The sequence below is a fragment of the Theropithecus gelada genome, chromosome 11, assembly GCF_003255815.1.
Source record: "Theropithecus gelada isolate Dixy chromosome 11, Tgel_1.0, whole genome shotgun sequence".
NCBI lineage: Eukaryota > Metazoa > Chordata > Mammalia > Primates > Cercopithecidae > Theropithecus > Theropithecus gelada.
The window spans coordinates 77,122,714-77,144,048 of record NC_037679.1 but is presented as its reverse complement, the minus strand read 5'-3'; the positions used below and the strand labels follow the sequence as shown (position 1 = coordinate 77,144,048).

Genomic DNA, 21,335 nt, shown 5'->3' with positions numbered 1-21,335 from the left:
GATCAGGAGACTGTAGCAAAAGGTCTGGGCAAGATGAGATGAAGGTTTAACCCCGGACAGAGGATGTGGAAGCAGGAGAGATGGGGAGATGGAATCCATACTTCTGAGTGTGAGGAAGCAGGGCAAGGGCTGAGCGTTTTTAGCCTTGATGATGGGGAGGATGCAGGCGAGTGATAGGGAGCCTTTGAGTTTCATATATTCCTTATTTGACAGCAGCAGGTTCTTTTTTTTTTTTTTTTTTTTTTTTTTTTTTTTGAGACGGAGTCTTGCTCTGTTGCCCAGGCTGGAGTGCAGTGGCGCGATCTCGGCTCACTGCAAACTCCGCCTCCCGGGTTCACACCATTCTCCTGCCTCAGCCTCCCAAGTAGCTGGGACTACAGGCGTCCGCCACCACGCCTGCCTAATTTTTGATATTTTTAGTAGAGATGGGGTTTCACCATGTTAGTCAGGATGGTCTCGATCTCCTGACATCATGATTCGCCCACCTCAGCCTCCTAAAGTGCTGGGATTACAGGCATGAGCCACCGCGCCCGGTCCTAGCAGCAGGTTCTTTTGAAGAAAACTGAAATGCATTGGAAGGCCTTGCTATTTTGGCCCCATAATCAGCACTATCTAGCATATTCCTGGTCTGGCTATCTCTCCACTTTCCTCCCCTTCAAGTATTCATAGGAAAATGAGGCCTCCATTCACTGAGTTCACGGGCACAAAGGTTACTGTGAGTCATGGTTAACCAGCAGTGAGGAGTGCCAGGATTGAGTAACCATGGTGGAATGTGGCCTGTGGCTGCTGTTATTGCCCTGGGTCATTTAAGTGACAACTCCCTCTGGGAATGGATAGTGTCGCTCTTTGCCACAGGGAGACGGTGGCTTTCCTGTGTCTGGGTGGTCAGGGAGCAAGGGGGTGTGTATTCGAAGCATGTTGTCTCCTGCCCCAGAGGAACCGCTGCTGCTGGCCGAACTCAAGCCCGGGCGCCCCCACCAGTTTGATTGGAAGTCCAGCTGTGAAACCTGGAGCGTCGCCTTCTCCCCAGATGGCTCCTGGTTTGCTTGGTCTCAAGGACACTGCATCGTCAAACTGATCCCCTGGCCACTGGAGGAGCAGTTGTAAGTGTTCTCTCACTGGGGCCCCCATCCAGCGCGTTTCCAAACACCCCTTGTTCTTTTGCCATCTCCCTGCCCGAGAACCAGAGAGAGGGAAGGTGGCTCATGGTTCAGGAATTGATCATGGGGGTTTCCAGAGCCCCAAGTTCTGTATATGTGAAAGTCAATTCGGTCAAGATTATGTTAGCCCCAAGTTGGCTTATTTTTCCATAGCTTTTTTGAGATGAAATTTATATACCACACAATTTGTCCATTTAAAGTATACAATACAATGGCTTTTAGTCTATCTGCAGAGTTGTGCATCCATCACCATCATCAATTTTACTTTATTTATTTATTTTTTGAGACAGTCTCTGTCTCCTAAGCTGGAGTGCAGTGGCGCAATCTTGGCTCACTACAACCTCTACCTCCTGGGTTCAAGCGATTCTCCTGCCTGCCTCAGTCTCCCGAGTAGCTGGGATTACAGGCGTACACCACCATGCCTGGCTAATTTTTGTATTATTAGTAGAGATGAGGTTTTGCCATGTTGGCCAGGCTGGGCTCGAACTCCTGACCTCAAGTGATTCTCCTGCCTCGGCCTCCCAAAGTGCTGGGATTACACATTTCTCCCATGAGCCACTGCACCCAGCACATAATCAATTTTAGAATATCTTTATTTCCTCAAAAAGAAATCCTGTATCCCTTAGCTTAGATCCCCTAACCCCCCTGCACTCTCCAGGCAACCACTAATCTACTTTGTCTCTCTAGATTGACCTATTCTAGATGTTTCCTATTCATGGTTCATACAACACGTAGCCTTTTTTGACTAGCTTCTTTCATTTTACATAATGTTTTCACAATTCGTCTGTGTTCTAGCATATACTAGTATTTCATTTCCTTTTATTGCATCATATGGAGATGACAAATTTTGTTCATACATTTATCAGTTGATGGACATTGGGTTGTCTTCATGTTTTGGTTGTTACAAATAGTGCTGCTGTGAACATTTATATAGAAAACTTGTGTTTTCTATGTTTAACTATTTGAGGAAGTGTCAGACTGTTTTCCAGAGTGGCTACACCATTTTACTTTCCCACCAGCAATGGATTCAGGTTCCAGATTCTCTACATCCAACCCTTGTTATTGTGTGTCTTTTTTATTATCCTAGCGGGTAGCCATCCTAGCGGTGTGAAGTGGCATTTCATAGTGGTTTTGATTTGCATTTCCCTGATGGCTACAGATGTCAAGCATCTTTTCTTTTCTTTTCTTTTTTTTTTTTTTTTTGAGGCAGAGTCTCTGTTGTTCAGGCTGGAGTGCAGTGGCATGATCTCGGCTCACTGCAACCTCCACCTCCTGGGTTCAAGCAATTCTGCCTCAGCCTCCCAAGTAGCTGGGACTACAGGTGCACACCACCGTGCCCAGATAATGTTTGTATTTTTAGTAGAGACGAGGTTTCACTGTGTTGGCCAGGCTGGTCTCAAACTCCTGACCTCAGGTGATCCACCCGCCTTGGCCTCCCAGAGTGCTGGGATTACAGGTGTGGAGCCACTGCACCTGGCGGAGTATCTTTTCAGGTGTTTACTGGTCCTTTGTATACGTTGTTTGGATAAATGTCTACTCAGAGCCTTTGCTCGTTTTTGTCTCTTTATTATCAACCAAGTTTATTTTATTTTATTTTATTTTTTGAGAGAGAGAGAGGGTCTTGCTCTCTTGTCCAGGCTTGAGTGCAGTGGCTCAGTCACGGCTCACTGCAGCCTTAATCTGCTGGGCTCAAGCTGTCCTCCTGCCCTAGCCTCCCAAGTAGCTGGTACTACAGGCGCACCACCATGCCCGCTCAACTTTTAAATATTTTGTAGAGACAGGGTCTCGCCTAGGCCTGGTCTTGAACTCCTGGCCTCAAGCAGTCCTCCTGCCTCAGCCTCCCAAGTAGCTGGGATTACAGGCGTGAGCCATGGCGCTTGGCCAAGTTTAGTTTCTGATACTAGTTTTTCTTTCTTTGGGATGGACAAGCCCCGGTGTCAGAATGCTGTGAGCTCCCATTCAGATAGTCCAGCATCTGTATGTTTTCATTGGTCCTAGGGCAACTCTATGTCTGTATTCATTCATTCAGCCAGCCTTGGTTGCATAGGTTCTTTCTTTTTGTTTTGTTTTTTTTTTTTTGAGACGTAGTCTCGCTCTGTCGCCCAGGCTGGAGTGCAAGGGCGCAATCTTGGCTCACTGCAATCTCCTCCTCCTGGGTTCAAGCAATTCTCCTGCCTCAGCCTCCTGAGTAGCTGGGATTACAGGCGTGCGCTACCACCTCTGGCTAATTTTTTTGTATTTTAGTAGAGACGGTGTTTTACTATGTTGACCAGCCTTGGTTGCATAGTTTCTTTGTGTAACACGGAGTTAGGGACTGAGAGTCCTGAGATAAATCAAACATGGCCCTTGCCCTTGAAGCTCTCATTTATTTTGCTTTAAGCATTTTTTATAAATAACATTAGATTTAAGGTTTTTATAAGTTGGATATGAAATTTGCATTGATAAAAGGGAATGTTGACAGGAGTTTGTTGAGATGGGTACTCTGCATGCTGCTAGGGTTGAGGGGGATAAATCTGTGCAGTTTCTGGAAGGAAGGCTGGCAAAATGCATCAAAGACCTGAAAAATGTTCTTTTGGGCCGGGCGCGGTAGCTGATGCCTGTAATCCCAGCACTTTGGGAGGCCGAGGCAGGCGGATCCCTTGAGGTCAGGAGTTTGAGACCAGTTTGGCCAACATGGTGAAATCCTGTTTCTACTAAAAATACAAAAAGTTGGACAGGTGTGGTGGTGTGCACCTGTAATCCCAGCTACTCAGGAGGCTGAGATAGGAGAATCGGGTGAACCTGGGAGGCGGAGGTTGCAGTGAGCTGAGATCGCGCCACTGCACTCCAGCCTGGGTAACAGAGCAAGACTCCATCTCAAAAAAAAAACAAAAAAAAGAAATCTCAGAAATGGTGTCATCTATTTATATACACTGATCTTCATTATGAAATTAGTTGTATATTAAGAAAATTGGAAACAGTTTGAAATCCAGAAGTGAGAGGATGGTTAAGAAAATTTTACCATTTCCATATGATATTTTTGCAGCCATCAAATTTTGTCATGTGTTTTTAATCAGAGTTTTCAGTTCCTTCTGTGGTCAGTTTAATGATAATGCCAAGGTCATACATTGTTTACTAATTCCCCACTTGAAATACAAGGGATGCTCCTTCAAGACTTGACATATAAGTACATTTACTATATGAATTTATAGTCTGCTTTTTTTTTTTTTTTTTTTTTTGAGACGGAGTCTCGCTCTGTTGCCCAGGCTGGAGTGCAGTGGCACAATCTCAGCTCACTGCAAGCTCTGCCTCCCAGGTTCTTGCCATTCTCCTGCCTCAGCCTCCTGAGTAGCTGGGACTACAGGCACCCGCCACCACACCCGGCTAATTTTTTTTTTTTTGGTATTTTTAGTAGAGATGGGTTTCACCGTGTTAGCCAGGATGGTCTTGATCTCCTCACCTTGTGATCCGCCCGCCTCAGCCTCCCAAAGTGCTGGGATTAGAAGGCGTGAGCCACTGCGCCTGGCTTAGTCTGCTTTTTTTTAAAAAGCACAACCTGGAAGATCCTGAAAATCACTCGTTTTCAAATACGTGTATTTCTATAGGTAAATATATCCTTTCACTATTAACTAAGGAATATGGAAAAAGGTATTTGAGTATTAACCATTTTTTCATATTTATTATTTAACATAATGAACTAAGTGTTATTTTTTCCTGTGTTGAGTGAGAAGTTACTGGTTTTGGAGAAAAATCACACTTTTTTTTTTTTTGAGAGAGTCTTGCTCTGTCATCCAGGCCAGAGTGTACTGGCGCATCTCGGCTCACTGCAACCTCCGCCTCCTGGATTCAAGCGGTTCTCCTGCCTCAACCTCCTGAGTAACTGGGATTACAGGCGTGTGCCACCACACTTAGCTAATTTTTTTGTATTTTTAGCAGAGACAAGGTTTCACTATGTTGCCCAGGCTGGTCTTGAACTCCTGGCTCAACGGATCCACCCACCTTGGCGTCCCAAAGTGCTGGGATTACAGGCGTGAGCCATTGCACCTGACAAAATCACATATTTTGAAGAACAGTATTCTGAGGAAATGTTTGCAGTATGAAGCTTATTGAAAAAAAAAAGAGGCTATATGGCCGGGTGTGGTGGCTCACGCCTGTAATCCCAGCACTTTGGGAGGCAGAAGTGGAAGGATCACTTGAGGCTAGGAGTTCTAGATCAGCCTGGGCAACATAGCAAGACCCTGTTTCTACAAAAAAAAATTAGCCTGGCGTGGTGGCACATGCATGTGGTCCTAGCTACTCAGGAGGCTGAGATGGGAGGATCGCCTGAACCCAGGAATTAGAGGCTGCAGTGAGCTCTGATCATACCAGGCCACTCCAGCCTGGGCGACAGTGAGATGCTGTCTCTTAAAAAAAATAAAAAGCAGTTTGTAAAACCATGTATGCAGTATGATACCAGATTTGTTTTTTTTTTGTTTTTTTTTTTTTTTTGAGACGGAATCTCTCTCTGTCTCCCAGGCTGGAGTGCAGTGGCCGGATCTCAGCTCACTGCAAGCTCCGCCTCCCGGGTTCACGCCATTCTCCTGCCTCAGCCTCCCGAGTAGCTGGGACTACAGGCGCCCACCACCTCGTCCGGCTAGTTTTTTGTATTTTTTAGTAGAGACAGGGTTTCACTGTGTTAGCCAGGATGGTCTCGATCTCCTGACCTCGTGATCCGCCCGTCTCGGCCTCCCAAAGTGCTGGGATTACAGGCTTGAGCCACCGCGCCCGGCCAGATTTGTTTTTAAAAGACGTGTATATACACAAAAATTTATAGTGAGATGTTTAGAATGGTGGTGTTAGGATTATAGGTAATTTTTACTTTATTTGTCTCATTTTCACATTTCTCCCATGTTTCTCTTCTATTTTTATTTATTATTTTTATAATTTAAAATAATTGGGTTTTTTGGGGGGCAGAGACAAGGCCTTACTCCGTCACCCAGGCTGGAGTACAGTGGCATGATCATAGCTCAATGCAGCTTTGAACTCCTTGCCTCAAGTGATCCTCCCTCAGCTTCCTAAAGGCGTAGCCACCACACCCCGCCAACAATTGCTATTTTAAAAGTCTTTTAAAAGAGAATTTGAGGCATTTATATTCTAGTTAGGGTAGTTTTACATTTTTTAAAAATCATATTATGTAGTGCTTTTGATATTTAGCAAATAATTGATATTAACCAAATAATTATACTGCTTTTTGAAATAAAGTTTTTAGAAACTTTAACTTCAGTGAAGCTAAATTCTGCCAATGAATCTGTCTTGCCTCATCAGCCCTTTCCCATGGTACGATCCCACTGCGTTTCATGTAACTCATCCCTTGATTCATTAGCAAACTCAAAGTATTTGTTAAGCATTAGGCCAGGATACCCAAGACCTTAGTTCCAGTTCTGCCCCTGATTTTGTGACCCCGGGAAAGTTAATAACCCATAAAATGGAGATTTTAGTATCTCTTTCTAGAAAAATTAAATTTAGGATATTAAAATGAAATGATAAATATGCCTTAATTCTTTTGGAATAAAGTAGCTACAGGTGTATTCCTTAATTCAAATGCAGAAATTAGGGCCAGGTGTGGTGCCACAGGCCTATAATCTCAGCACTTTGGGAGGCTGAGGTGGGATGGATTGCTTGAGGCCAGGAATTAGTGACTAACCTGGGCAACACAGCAAGACCCTGTCTCTGCAAAAAATTAAAAAATTAGCTGGGTATTGTGGCATGCACCTGTAGTCCCAGCTACTCAGGAGGCTGAGGTGGAAGGACTGCTTGAGCCCTGGAGTTCAAGGCTGCTGTAAGCTATGGTCACACCACTGCACTGCAGCCTGGGTGCCAGAGAGTGACCCTGTTTCTAAAAAAAAAACCAAAATAAATAAAACAAATACAGAAATCAGGATTTTATAAGAAATAAAATAAATTTAACTGGTGGCTCCAACCTGTCTTAAACCTCTTCCCATAGCCTGCCTCTTAAGTGCTTCTTCTCGTGACAGCAAACTCAGCGGCCAGTGCCAGGGCCAGAGCCAGGTAGGTCTGGACCGATCGAAGTGACATTCGTGGTCACATTCAGATTGGCCAGAATAACAAGTTTTAGCCTATATTTGGCCATTTAGACCCAGAGGTTGGCAAACTTTTTCTTTTTCTTTTCTTTTCTTTTTTTTTTTTTTTTTGAGATGGAGTCTTGCTCTGTCATCCAGGCTGGAGTGCAGTGGTGCGACCTCAGTTCACTGCAGCCTCTGCCTCCCGGGCTCAAGCAATTCTCCTGCTTCAGCCTCCTAAGTAGCTGGGACTATAGGCACCCCCCACCATGCCCGGCTAATTTTTTGTATTTTTAGTAGAGACGGGGTATTACCATGTTGGCCAGGCTGGTCTCAAACTCCTGACCTCAAGTGATTCGCCCACCTTGGCCTCCCAAAATGCTGGGATTACAGGCGTGAGCTATAGCGCCTGGCCAACTTTTTCTATAAAGTAAATAGTTTAGGCTTTGTAGGCCATAAGGTCTCTGTCTTGACTGTTGAACTCTACTGTCACAATGTGAAAGCAGCCTCAGACAATACCTAAACAAATGCGTGTGACTGCGTTCCAATACAACTTTATTGACAAGAACAAAATCTGTCATTTGCTACAACATGGATGAACCTGAGGGACTTTATCCTAAGTGAAATGAATTAGGCACAGAGAGACAAATACTGCGTGATCTCATGTACATGTAGAATCTAAAAAAGTCTAACTCATAGAAACAGAGAGTAGAATGGTGGTTACCGGGGGTGGGAGAGGGAGTGGGGAGATATAGATCAAAGGTATAAAGTTTCAGCTAAGCAGGGTAAGTTCGGAAGATCTATTGTACAGCATGATGACTGTGGTTATTAATAATGTACACTTGACAATTGCTAAGAGCGTAGACCTTTTTTTTTGAGACAGGGTCTGACTCTGTCACCCAGACTGGAGTACAGTGATGTGATCTTGGCTCAGTGCAACCTCCGCCTCCTGGCTCAAGCAATCCTCCCATATCAGCCTCCCGAGTACCTGGGATTACAGACGTGCGCCACCAGGCCCCTGCCACCACACCCAGCTAATTTTTGTATTTTTAGTAGAGGCGGGGTTTCACCATATTGGTCAGGCTGGTCTCGAACTCCTGACCTCAGGTGATCCACCCACCTCGGCCTCCCAAATTGCTGGAATTACAGGTGTGAGCCACCGTGCCCGGCCCCTCCCTTCTAATTTTGTAAATGAGCTTGGTTAAAATTCTTTCATGTCTTTCACCACACAATTGACAGAAATGTGATTTAGTTAGAATTTTTTGGGAACATCTGTAATATTGGGTTGGTGCAAAGGTAATGGTGGTTTTTACCATCTGTAATATTGGGTTGGTGCAAAAGTAATGGTGGTAATTGCAAATACTGCAATTATTTCTGCACCAATTAATACATAAAGTTGTCAACTACATATGCATCGAGTTTAGGATTTCTCATGGAACCAAATTTGGCGTTCAGCTTTCTCGTCTCCATTTCCCTCAGTTTAACCAACCAGAGTATGGTCAGGTCACATGGAGACCTTTGTGCTGTGTACCGCAAACAGTAAGCTTCATGTTTTCAGGCTCAACCCCAGGGCTGGCCAAGTGCTTGTGCATTTGAGACATTGTTTCCTGGGCACAGTGGCAGCCAGGGCCCCATGTTTTAGCTTATCTGGGCCTGTTTCACTGTAAGTTGAATTGTAGGAGAGGGTCGGGTTAAGAGATCTTCCAGGACAGGCTATCTCTACGCAGCCCTGTGAATTCCTTTTCTCTCTTGACTACCTTGCTGTTTGATTCTTGTGCGGGTTACCATCAGGGAAGTAAATGAAGGAGCCTCATTAATCAGTTGGAACATAGTGAGTAAAGGTGGAAATTAACATGTACCAAACAAAAGGTGTTGGCAAGACAGGGGTTTATTTTCCAGCTCCTTGGGGATTTCTAAGCTAGAGATAAGGGAACTCATCAGGCAGGAGAGTGGTGGCTATTCAGGCTCTAAGTTCTGCCCTAGTTCCAAACCTGCATTGCGCTTTCTTACTCATGGGAAAAACTGAGTATCTTTTTCCTTCCACTCACCAAAACCCAAGAGAACTTTCTGAGCAAGCATGTGACTCCCTGGAGCATCTGTGATTTAGTTATCCCACAAGGCAGGTCACCCCATTGCAGGGCTGTTGCAAATAGATTGAGCCATGGCCAGTATAGCCTGTGTTACATCAACTCTTTTTTTTTTTTTTTTTTTTTTGAGACAGAGTTTTGCCTTTGTTCCCCAGGCTGGAGTGCAATGGTGCGATCTTGGTTCACTGCAACCTCCGCCCCTGGGTTCAAGTGATTCTCCTGCCTCAGCCTCCCAAGTAGCTGGGGTTACAGGCACCCGCCACTATGCCCAGCTAATCTTTTTTTTTTTTATTTTTAGTAGAGATGGGGCTTCACCATGTTGGCCAGGCTGGTCTCGAACTCTAGAACTCAGCCGATCCACCTGCCTTGCCCGGCCTACATCAACTCTTAAAAAGAAACAAAAAGAAAAGTCACAGCAAACTGCACCAAAGGCCAGCTTGTTTCTAGGATTTAAAATCTTATGTGGCCTGGTGGGGTGGCTCATGCCAGTAATCCCAGCACTTTGGGAGGCCAAGGTGGGCAGATCACTTGAGCTCAGGAGTTCGAGACCAGCCTGGGCAACATGACAAAAGTCCGTCCTACAAAAAATACAAACAGAGTTAACAGAGCCTAATGGCACATGCCTGTAGTCCTAGCTACTTGGTGGAGGCTGAGGCGGGAGGATCAGTTGAGCAGGGAGGTCAAGGCTGAGTGAGCCATGATTGTGTCACTGCATGCCAGCTTGGGTGACAGACCCTTCCCTCCACTCCCCAAAAGTCTTACATGTCCCAGGATGAAAAGTTGATAGACTTGGTAACAATTGCGGATTCATTAAGAAATCTCTGCTTCTCCCAGCATCCCTAAAGGGTTTGAAGCCAAAAGCCGCAGTAGCAAAAATGAGACGAAAGGGCGGGGCAGCCCAAAAGAGAAGACGCTGGACTGTGGTCAGATTGTCTGGGGGCTGGCCTTCAGCCCGTGGCCTTCCCCACCCAGCAGGAGGCTCTGGGCACGCCACCACCCCCAGGTGCCCGATGTCTCTTGCCTGGTTCTTGCTACGGGACTCAACGATGGGCAGATCAAGATCTGGGAGGTGCAGACAGGTAGGTCATTCCTGGCTGGCGCAGGGTTCTGGGAGGCTCGGGTGCATGTTCTGACTGTGTCACCTCCCTGCTCCACTCGTGTTGGCCGAGGGGTGTGGCCGTGGAAGGCACACCTTGTGCCCCCTCTCTGGCTGACTGAGTGCCCCTGCTTTCATGCCAGGGCTCCTGCTTTTGAATCTTTCCGGCCACCAAGATGTCGTGAGAGATCTGAGCTTCACACCCAGTGGCAGTTTGATTTTGGTCTCCGCGTCACGGGATAAGACTCTTCGCATCTGGGACCTGAATAAACACGGTATGGGAAGAGAAGGAACTACTTGGCAACTCCAAAAATACCGTATTTGCTTTCTCCTCTTTACCAGTTTCATTTTGATCTAAAACAGTGTTTCTTGATGTTTTTTTCTGTGATTGTCCCTTAAGGAGCCTTTTTAGACAGTTTTTTCCTAATTGCCCCTGCCCGCCCCAAAGATAATACCGTACCAAAGAGAGTTTAATACCAGACATATACTGTGTGTCTATTTAGGCTATTGTAATATTGAAGATCTATTGTATATTTGCTTATGTGCTGAATGCATGTCTATGCTTTGTATGTAAAAAAATGTTAAGATTTTTTTGGCTACCAAGAACTAGTTTGTACCCTCTTGGGGTGAATTGCCCCTGTTAAAAATATTTGATCTAGAACAGGTTTCCTCATCGGCACTATGGATATTTTGGGCTGGATAACCCTTTGTCGTGGGCTCTCCTGTGCATTCTAAGACACTGAGCAGCATGCCTGGCCTCTTCTCTTTTGATGCCAGTAGCATCCTCTCCAGTTGTGACAAGCAAAAAAGTCCCCATGTCCTGTGAAGGGCAAGGTCTCCCCAGGTTGAGAACCACTGATGTAGAAGTCCCTGTTGGGTGCTTCCTGTTAGACTTTCTTTTTGAAGCAGACTCTAAGCCTAGAATAATTCTCTCAGGCTACAGGGCATCAGGTTTTGTGAAATTCTGCCTTGAGCAAACTATATACGGGGGTGGCCCAGTAAGGAATTCCATACATCTCTGGTTTGATCCTTGACTAGAAAGGTGATATAACAGGCCAGGCACAGTGGCTTACGCCTGTAATCCCAGTACTTTGGGAGGCTAAGGCGGGTGGATCACCTGAGGTCAGGAGTCCAAGACCAGCCTGGCCAACATGGCAAAACCCCATCTCTGCTAAAAAATACAAAAATTAGCTGGGCGTGGTGCTGGGCGCCTGTAGTCCCAGCTACTTGGGAGGCTGAGGCAGGAGAATCACTTGAACCTAGGAGGCGGAGCTTGCAGTGAGCCGAGATTGCATCACTGTACTCCAGCCTGGGCGACAGAGCAAGACTCTGTCTCAAAAAAAAAAAAAAAAAGGTGACATAAGAAAGGGGAATTTATTGCAATGCCATTTTTCCAATCCCTCCAGCCCTGGATGGGGCTCAGGGGCTGGAGGGATTAGAAGGAGGCAGTGGTAAAGGGTCATGAAGAGGATCAGGGCGGGAGGGATTGGAAGGAGGGTTATGAAGAGGCCACTCATCCCCATGGTGTGAAGGCACTGGCACTCTCTCCCAAGTTATGACTGTCCAGCTCCACACAGCCATGGGAGGGACCTTTCTCCTGCTCTTTTAGCAGTGAGCCCAAAAACTTGTATCTTAGTCAGTGCCAGAGACTAGGTGGCTTAAACAACAGACATTTATGGCCGGGCGCGGTGGCTCAAGCCTGTAATCCCAGCACTTTGGGAGGCCGAGGCGGGTGGATCACGAGGTCAGGAGATCGAGACCATCCTGGCTAACATGGTGAAACCCCGTCTCTACTAAAAATACAAAAAACTAGCCGGGCGTGGTGGCGGGCGCCTGTAGTCCCAGCTACTCGGAGGCTGAGGCGGGAGAATGGCGTGAACCCGGGAGGTGGAGCTTGCAGTGAGCCGAGATCGCGCCACTGCACTGCAGCCTGGGCGACAGAGCGAGACTCCGTCTCAAAAAAAAAAAAAAAAAAAAACAACAGACATTTATTTCTCCCAGTTCTGAAGGTTGGGAAGTCCATGAGCGAGGTGCTAGTAGTTTTGGTGTCTGTGAGCACCAGCTGCCTGGCTTGTAAACAGCCACCTTCTGTCTATATCCTCATCTGGCAGAGATCTGTCTCTTTCATGTCTCTTCTTCTAAGGGCACTAATCCCATTCCCAAGGCTTCACCCTCATGCCCTATTGACTTATCAAAAGCCCTACCTCCTAATACCATCACATTGGGGATTAGGGCTTTATGTGTTGGGGACACATTTAGTCCATAGCAACTTGTCAAACAAACTAAGGCGGTGCATGTGCATCCTCATCTGAAGGCATCTGATCACAAAGATAACTCTAGGTGGTTTTTTTTTGTTCTGTTTTCTTTTGTTCTTGAGACGGAGTCTCACTGTGTCACCCAGGCTGGAGTGCAGTGGCACGATCTCAGCTCACTGCAACCTCCGCCTCCCAGGTTCAAGTGATTCTTGTGTCTCAGCCTCCCAAGTAGCTGGGATTACAGGCATAAGCCACCACACCTGGCTAATTTTTTGTACTTTTAGTAGAGCCGGGGTTTCACCATGTTGGCCAGGCTGGTCTCGAACTCCTGACCTCAAGTGATCCGCCCACCTGGGCTTCCCAAAGTGCTGGGATAACAAGCGTGAGTGAGCCACTGCGCCTGCCCTACTCTAGTGGAACCTGTAATCACACAGTCTAAGATACGCTGCTGATCAGGGCACCTTCTCCCAGGCAGTGCCTTTTTTTTTTTTTTTTTTTTTTTAAGACAGAGCCTCCTACAGGTGTGTGCCACCATGCCTGGCTAATTTTCGTATTTTTGGTAGAGATGGGGTTTTGCCATGAAGGTAAGGTCAGGGTGGTCTTGCACTCCTGACCTGAAAGGATCCGCCCACCTCAGCCTCCCGAAGTGCTGGGATTACAGGTGTGAGTTACCACGCTCCGCTGGCAGTGCCTTTTTAAATGCTGGCTTAATGCGTGTACTGAGGCAGCTTGCCACCATCTCAGGAAGGTCCATGCCGTGGCTCTGGAAATCGCTTGATGACTTGGAAGGAAAGACCAAGTGAGTGTGACTGAGAGTGGGTGGGATGGAGCAGGCCAATTATGAGAGCTTTTCAAGGAGAGGAGGGGAATAAAGTTGCGTTCCCAGCTGCCGGGCGCTGCCCCATTGACCTAACAGGCCTTAATTTATTCAGTACTCACAGCACCCTGAGATTTGACGGCTGAAGAAACCATGATTGACCTTTATTTTTTTTTGAGACAGAGTCTCACTGTGTTGCACAGGCTGGAGTGTAATGCTGCGATCTCAGCTTATTGCAACCTCTGCCTCCTGGGCTCAAGTGATCTGCCTCAGTCTCCCGAGTAGCTGGGACTACAGGCACCATGACTTTTTAAAAATATTAATTAAAGCACTTTGGGAGGCCAAGGCAGGCAGATCACTCGAGGTCAGGAGTTCGAAACCAGCCTAGCCAACATGGTGAAACCCTGGCTCTACTAAAAATACATAAAAATTAGCAGGGCGTGGTGGCAGGTGCCTGTAATTCCAGCTACTCGGGAGGCTGAGGCAGGAGAATCACTTGAACCCGGGAGGCAGAGGTTGCAGTGAGCCGAGATCATGCCATTGCACTCCCGCCTGGGCAACAGAACAAGAGCCTGTCTCAAAATAAGTAAATAAATAAAAATTAAAAATAAAAAGTACTAATTTTTGTAGATCCATACATCCGCATAAACTTCAATAAATTCATATATATGACCATGTACGGGCATATAACAATTCTTTTTTCTTCTTTCTTGCTTGGCTCTTTCCTTCCCAATTCTCTCTCTTGCCCTCCCTGCTGTCGTCATCCTCCCGTCTTCCCCTGCATCCTGGTACCCCGTGTTAGGAGCCTAGTATATACCCTTCCATATTTTTCTCTCTGCTTATATAATCCTGTGCACACACATTTGCATTCATGGCTTTTGGGTCATTGTTTCACAAAAATGGAATCATATATCTTCACGATTTTCCCCTGCATCTCGCATTTTTCATTAAACGGTAGGTACCCCATGGAAAATCTGTCTCTAATTCCAACTGCATTAATGGGGTAGATATACCACCATTTATTCACCCATCCCCTATATGGACGGGCTTTTTTTAAAGCAAGAGCTGGAGAGATTGTGTGAGTTGCCCTGGGTTATGTGCTGAATTAGCAGGGGAGTCAGGATTCAAACCCAAGCTGTCTGACTCTAGAATGTGTGCCCCTAATGACTCCACAACACTGCTCATCTGGACATCCTGGCAAGGCTGGCAGGGTGACAGTCTGCAGCAGGATCCTTGTGATTACAGAGAAACCTTTACAGTTTAAATGAGGGAGAATTGAAGATAAACTCTCTCTCAAAATTGGGAATGATGCTTCAGGGTACTTGAGGTGGTTGGGGAGCCGAAAAAGAACATTCTCTGCTATCAAAGGCTCCCTTTTAAGGCAATTCAAGATTATATTTAAAAAGTGATCAACACCTGAGGTCAGGTGTCCGAGACCAGCCTGGCCAATATGGTGAAACCCTGTCTCTACTAAAACTACAAAAATTAGCTGGGCACAGTGATACGTGCCTGTAATCCCAACTACTCAGGAGGCTGAGGCAGGCGAATCACTTGAACCTGGGAGGCGGAGGTTGCAGTGAGCTGAGATTGCGCCACTGCATTCCAGCCTGGGAGACAGAGTGAGACTCCATCTCAGAAAAAAAAAAAAAAAAAAGTGATCACCATACCCCTTCGCCTTTACTGATCTTATAGATTGTGTTGAAGCCATAGGTAATGGTTTCTGTGGGGAATTAGAATATCATATTCACAGATTATAGGTGTTTAAATGACAAATCTGGTCATATTTCTTACTCTGAATTGAAAATTGGACCCTTGGGCCCAGCTGATAGGAGCTGATGGGTATACTGGGCGGGGGGCTGTTACCACCCCAGTTCTCCCAGTTCTCCAGTCTTCCTGCTTTGTTGTTTTGAGGATTGGCTCATCGTTTGCTTCTTTTTTCTGCCAGGTAAACAGATTCAAGTGTTATCGGGCCACCTGCAGTGGGTTTACTGCTGTTCCATCTCCCCAGACTGCAGCATGCTGTGCTCTGCAGCTGGAGAGAAGTCGGTGAGTCTCCAGCATTATTGCTTTAATTCACTGAGACGTGGAGGTCTGAAGTGGTGTCCTGGTGTGTGTGAGTGTTCTCAAAATCGTCCGCAAATCCACCCCAATAGAAGGCATGCTGGTGAGCCGTGGCTGCCACCTGCGAAACTCCCTTGTGACTTGCACTTTAACATGAACCCAAAGACAGGAGGGATCTGGAAACAGGTTGCTCCTGTCATCAGAGGTCTGTTTCCCTTTACAAAATGGGAAAATGATTGCTTTTTAAATTTCTTTTCTTCTTGGAGTCTGAGATTTTAAAAGTTGCAGCCCACATGTGAGTCCACATTTCCTTTGAACCATCAAATTTGAATCTCTCTAATTTGGATTTCCAATTCAAATCATGTCAGTGCAGTAACTTGTTGAACTTTGTCCTGAAATCCTGTTAATTGAAAAAACAAACATGTATTAGAAATCCAAGAACAATTTGAGAACAGTTTCTGTTTGAATTTTGTGTTGCGTTGAGCCACTTGCTGCAAGTGACTGAAGGGAAGGTTGAGAGTTCACCATTTGGTACAGTCCCGGTGGCTCATCATTTATTTGTGGTTTGGAATATGAGGGTTTTCTTTTTTACTTTTTTTTTTTTAGACAGAATTTCGCTCTTGTTGCCCAAGCTAGAGTGCAGTGACACAATCTTGGCTCACTGCAACCTCCGCTTCCCGGGTTCAAGCTATTCTCCTGCCTCAGCCTCCCGAGTAGCTGGGATTACAGGTGCGCACCACCACGCCTGGCTAATTTTTTGTATTTCTAGTAGAAATGGGGTTTCACCATGTTAGCCAGGCTGGTCTCGAACTCCTGACCTCAGGTGATCCACCCACCTCGGCCTCCCAAAGTACTGGGATTGCAGGCGTGAGCCACCGTGCCTGGCCTGAGGGTTTTCTTAAAGGAATGAAAATAAAATCCTCTTAATGCTTCTCACAAAGGTTTAAAGTGATGAGCTAGGTCAGAGACACAGTCTTGGGACAGATTTCCATGGTTCCATACACAAGGTGGGGGGTGTAAAATGCCTTGACAGGCTGCCACTACTTTGTGGGGTGGCCGCAGATTTCACTTCTGACCCTTTAAAAAAAAATTGGAGACAGTCTTATTCTTTCGCCCAAGCTGGAGTGCAGTGACGTGATCTCAGGTCACTGCAGCTTCCACCTATCAGGCTCAAGTGATTCTTCTGCCTCAACCCCCCAAATAGCTGGGCTTACAGGCGTACACCACCATGCCTGGCTAATTTTTGTATTTGGGGTTTTGCCATATTGGCTAGGCTGGTCTCAAACTCCTGGCCTCATGTGATCCACCCACCTTGTCCTCCCAAAATGCTGAGATCACGGGCGTGAGCCATCATGCCTGGCCACCAACATTTAAGTGGAATAAGATAGCACTTGGCTCAGGTCTTCATCAGCACGTACTACCCTATTGGCAAACAGGACTCAGAAGCAGACTCAGAAGTCTCTGCACATGCGTTTCAGCGGGGGTCTTCCTAAGGCTGGTCTGGTTTATTCTCTCTTATAGTGAGCTCCTTGAGCATGTCTGTTGGTTTAAATCCTCAAAAATCCAGACCAGTTACCTTATTTAAACCTATACGACAGGTTCTGGAAGAGCTGTAGGAAAGGGATAGAGAATCAACTTGACCTGGCCGCAAGGCCTGCAGAAGATTTGGTGGTGGTACCTTTCCCTCCCTCCATTTGAATCCTAAGCACTTCGCTTCTGCCCTAACCAGGCACTTCTTACTTTCCACAGGTCTTTCTATGGAGCATGAGGTCCTACACGTTAATTCGGAAGCTAGAGGGCCATCAAAGCAGTGTTGTCTCTTGTGACTTCTCCCCGGACTCTGCCCTGCTTGTCACGGCTTCTTACGATACCAATGTGATTATGTGGGACCCCTACACCGGCGAAAGGCTGAGGTCACTCCAGTAAGGACTGAATCCTGCTATGACTTTTTTGTAGGGGGACTGATGAGGAACCTGCCTGGGATTAGACATGTCTCTTTTAGAGTCTGGGACATGGGAGGGGGAAAAGCTGGATAAAAAGGCACAGTGGGTCTCTTGTTCTTTTGAGATGGAGTCTCCCTCTGTCACCCAGGTTGGAGGGCAGTGGCGCAATCTTGGATCACTGCAGCCTCCACATCCCAGGTTCAAGCGATTCTCCTGCCTCAGCCTCCTGAGTAGCTGGGACTACAGGCGTGTGCCACCAGGCCCGGCTAATTTTTGTATTTTTAGTAGAGATGGGGTTTCACCATGTTGGTCAGGCTGGTCTCAAACTCCTGACCTCAGGTGATCCACCACCTCAGTCTCCCAAACTGCTGGAATTACAGGCATGAGCCACTGCACCTGGACTGGTTCATTGCTTCTTAGTGATGCCTTGTCAGTTAAGCCCTCTCAAGTAGCTTTGAGTGTCTTCCCGTCTCCCGATTCAGGTGGCTGCATGTACTTCTTTGGAATCAGCATTATGAAGCCTCAATATGACTCTTTATTTCCATTTACTAATAACTGTAGTAACAAGTTCAGAAAGAGCCTCTTATCGAAACTGTGCTTTCCAAAATGAGTTTCATGTTCTCATAAACTTGGTCTCCTTTTTCCTTTTGTGTCTGTTGTTTTATGAAGCAAATAATAGGCAGTCCTATAATTATCATGTATCTTAGCCTAAAAAAGACTTGCAGTTTCTACTGTGGCATTAAAGTGAGGGCTGACCTACTTTGCATAAGCCAATTAGCACAAGGAAGTGTTAGTAACCCTTCAGTCCCTCCACAGGACACCTGGAGCCTTCTGAGATATCCTTTTTTTCCCAGTGTGCAAATCCCAAGCTTTTCCACGAGGGGCACACAAGTGCATCTTGAGTCCTTTTATAGCCACGGCAGTTTGGCTTCCTGCCTGGGGTGACGATGGAGGGTGGAGAGCAGCCATCACTCCAGGCCTGCCATCCTGTTTCTTTCCTTCTCAGCCACACCCAGGTTGACCCCGCCATGGATGACAGTGATGTCCACATTAGCTCACTGAGATCTGTGTGCTTCTCTCCAGAAGGCTTGTACCTTGCCACGGTGGCAGATGACAGGTAACAAATAGAACTCTCTTTACGTGACCTCAGAACAAGTGCTTGCAAGTAATGGCAGCAAGGCCCTCCTGGTCTTGCCCTGGGTCAGCTAATGTGTGGATGTTCTCTCTCCCCATCCAGACTCCTCAGGATCTGGGCCCTGGAACTGAAAACTCCCATAGCATTTGCTCCTATGACCAATGGTCTTTGCTGCACATTTTTTCCACATGGTGGAGTCATTGCCACAGGGTATGTATTTGTTAGCTGAACAGATGGGTGGTGGTTTCTGCTGAGTATACCATGGAGCTTTTTAAGGAAAGAAACCATCTAGAATTTTCTTGCCTATGAGGAAACCTTTAAGGCAATTCAAGATTATATAAAACTCAAATGATCGATTTTGCTAATACAGTGTACCATTTTCTCTGAATATCTAACCTAAATGTAATTAAAGACCTGTAAGTCATGCCACCTAATGGGCCAAGTTCACAAGGGAGAATAAAATTGAGATGATGCGTAATATATGGGAAACTATTTAGGGCTAAAAGACCACTTTACAGGTAACATCTATAATTCAGTAGGTGGCACTCTTCCCCCTATTACTTTAGAACTGACTGTGGTCAGATTTAGAAAGGGCTGTGCGGAGAGAGAGCACTTTGGTATCAAAGGTGTCTTGAGTTTTTCTAATCCTATCAGCAGCCTTAATTATTCAGCACCACAACTTTTACATCCATTTCCACGGTCAGGGTTACATTTCACTCTCTGAAGACTCCGCTCTTTCCAGTCAAAACAGAAACTTAAGTATCCATCCTCATGAAAACATGAACATCCAAGCTCTGTCTTAACACAGCATCGGTTTGTTTCATTTCAGGACAAGAGATGGCCACGTCCAGTTCTGGACAGCTCCTCGGGTGCTGTCCTCACTGAAGCACTTATGCCGGAAAGCCCTTCGAAGTTTCCTAACAACTTACCAAGTCCTAGCACTGCCAATCCCCAAGAAAATGAAAGAGTTCCTCACATACAGGACTTTTTAAGCAACGCCACATCTTGTGTTTCTTTGTAGCAGGGTAGATCGTCCTGTTAAAGGGAGGTGCTGGAATAATGGGCCAAACATCTGGTCTTGGATTCAAATAGCATTTCTTCGGGATTGTGAATAGAATGTAGCAAAACCAGATTCCAGTGTACTAGTCATGGATCTTTCTCTCCCTGGCATGTGAAAGTCAGTCTTAGAGGAAGAGATTCCACTTGCATGGCAACAGAGCTTTACCTTAAATCTTCAGTCCAGTTACAAACAGCAAGTGTTGAACTCTTTCTAGTCGTTTTGATTCAAAGTGCAGTTACTGATGTTGTTTTGATTACACAAGTAAGTAGGCCTCCAGAGCCTCTCTAGTGGCAGAGCAGCTCACACTCTCTCCACTGGGAAGGATGGCTTCTGCCTAGTACCTATCCTTGTGTTACTGATGCAGTGGTAGCATTGGTTCAAGTTCTCTCCTGCTGTGGTCAGAGTTGCTTCGACGTTGGCCAAGTGCTTTTCTTCTTGGGCTCCCTTCTGACCTGCAGGACAGTTTTCCTGGAGCCATTTGGTATGAGGTATTAATTTAGCTTAACTAAATTACAGGGGAATCAGAGGCCGTGCTCCTGACTGATCGAGACACTATTATTGGCTTTTTTTTTTTTTTTTTAACAATGGTGTGCATGTGCAGATGACAAATTTGTATGTCAGATTATACAAGGATGTATTCTGAAACTGCATGACTATTCAGATGGCTACTGAGTTATCAGTGGCCATTTATCATCATCATATTTATTTGTATTTTCTCAATAGTTTTGGCCAGACCTCAACAGATGTTAAGGTACAACTATGTTTTTCTCGATTATCTAATAACCGTAGTACTTAAAATTGAACAGTTGCAAAGATGTCTTAATTGTGTAAAGACTTGGTGTAGTCATGACTTTAGCTGATACTTTTATGTACGAGATCTGTCTCTGCTGTTTAACTTCATTGGATTAATCAGCTGGTTTCAACTCTACTGCGAAACAAAAATAGCTCCTTAAAAGTACTGTTCTCCTTCAGTGGCATGTAGTTATCTAATCAAGACACCTCATTCAAACAAAACCTGCCTTAGGAAAATTTAATATATTTTAAATTATTTTAAAAGAAATACAACATCTTATTCTTTAGCTTTCTTAATCGGTGCTTTATGGAGGCCAGTGTAACATTACATGACTTGTTGAGAAAGTTGAGGAATTTCCTCTACCACCTTTGTTGCTTGAAGAAAAACATGTCTTTTCAAAATGAGAGGCTTTCATTGAAGGAAAGAAAAAAAAAAAAGCTTTTGGCTCTGTTTCATTTTTTTCCATTAAGAAAAAAAAGTCCCCTTTTAAAACAAGCAGGGCTGGGTGTGATGGCACATGCCTGTAATCCCAGCACTTTGAGAGGCTGAGGTGGGAGGAGTGCTTGAGCCCAGGAGTTCAAGATCAGCCTGGGCAACAGAGTGAGACGGGACCCCATCTTTATTTAAAAAAAAAAAAATAGCCAAAAAACTTAGTGTGGTGGTGGTGTGCACGGTAGCCCCAGCTACTCAGGGGGCTGAGGATGTGGTGGCATGTACCTGTGGTTCTGTGGTTCTAGCTACTCAGGAGGCTGAGGTGGGAGAACTGCTCCAGCCTGGGACTTGGAGGCTGTAGTGAGCCATGATCGTGTCACAGTATTCCAGCCTGCATGACACAGCATGATCTCGCCTCAAAAAATAAACAGATAAAACAAGTAGTACAGGCCGGGTGC

The 21,335-nt window shown here is 45.8% G+C and overlaps 1 protein-coding gene across 3 annotated transcripts in view; it reads left to right on the top strand.

Annotated features, from left to right (window-relative positions):
• Positions 1–21,094, top strand: part of WSB2 (WD repeat and SOCS box containing 2) — a 29,252-nt gene extending 8,158 nt beyond the window's left edge. The window contains exons 2-9 of one of the 3 annotated variants that reach the window (XM_025401422.1): positions 935–1,103; positions 10,120–10,364; positions 10,525–10,656; positions 15,399–15,499; positions 17,264–17,436; positions 18,464–18,574; positions 18,695–18,802; positions 19,422–21,094. In XM_025401422.1, coding sequence (XP_025257207.1) covers positions 935–1,103; positions 10,120–10,364; positions 10,525–10,656; positions 15,399–15,499; positions 17,264–17,436; positions 18,464–18,574; positions 18,695–18,802; positions 19,422–19,584 — 1,202 coding nt within the window. In that variant the 3' untranslated portion in view covers positions 19,585–21,094. Of the gene's footprint in view, positions 1–808; positions 1,104–10,119; positions 10,365–10,524; positions 10,657–15,398; positions 15,500–17,263; positions 17,437–18,463; positions 18,575–18,694; positions 18,803–19,421 lie in introns of those variants that run through there. The other 2 variants (XM_025401421.1, XM_025401423.1) reach the window with 2 other exon arrangements.
• The last annotated feature ends 241 nt before the right edge of the window (positions 21,095–21,335 follow it).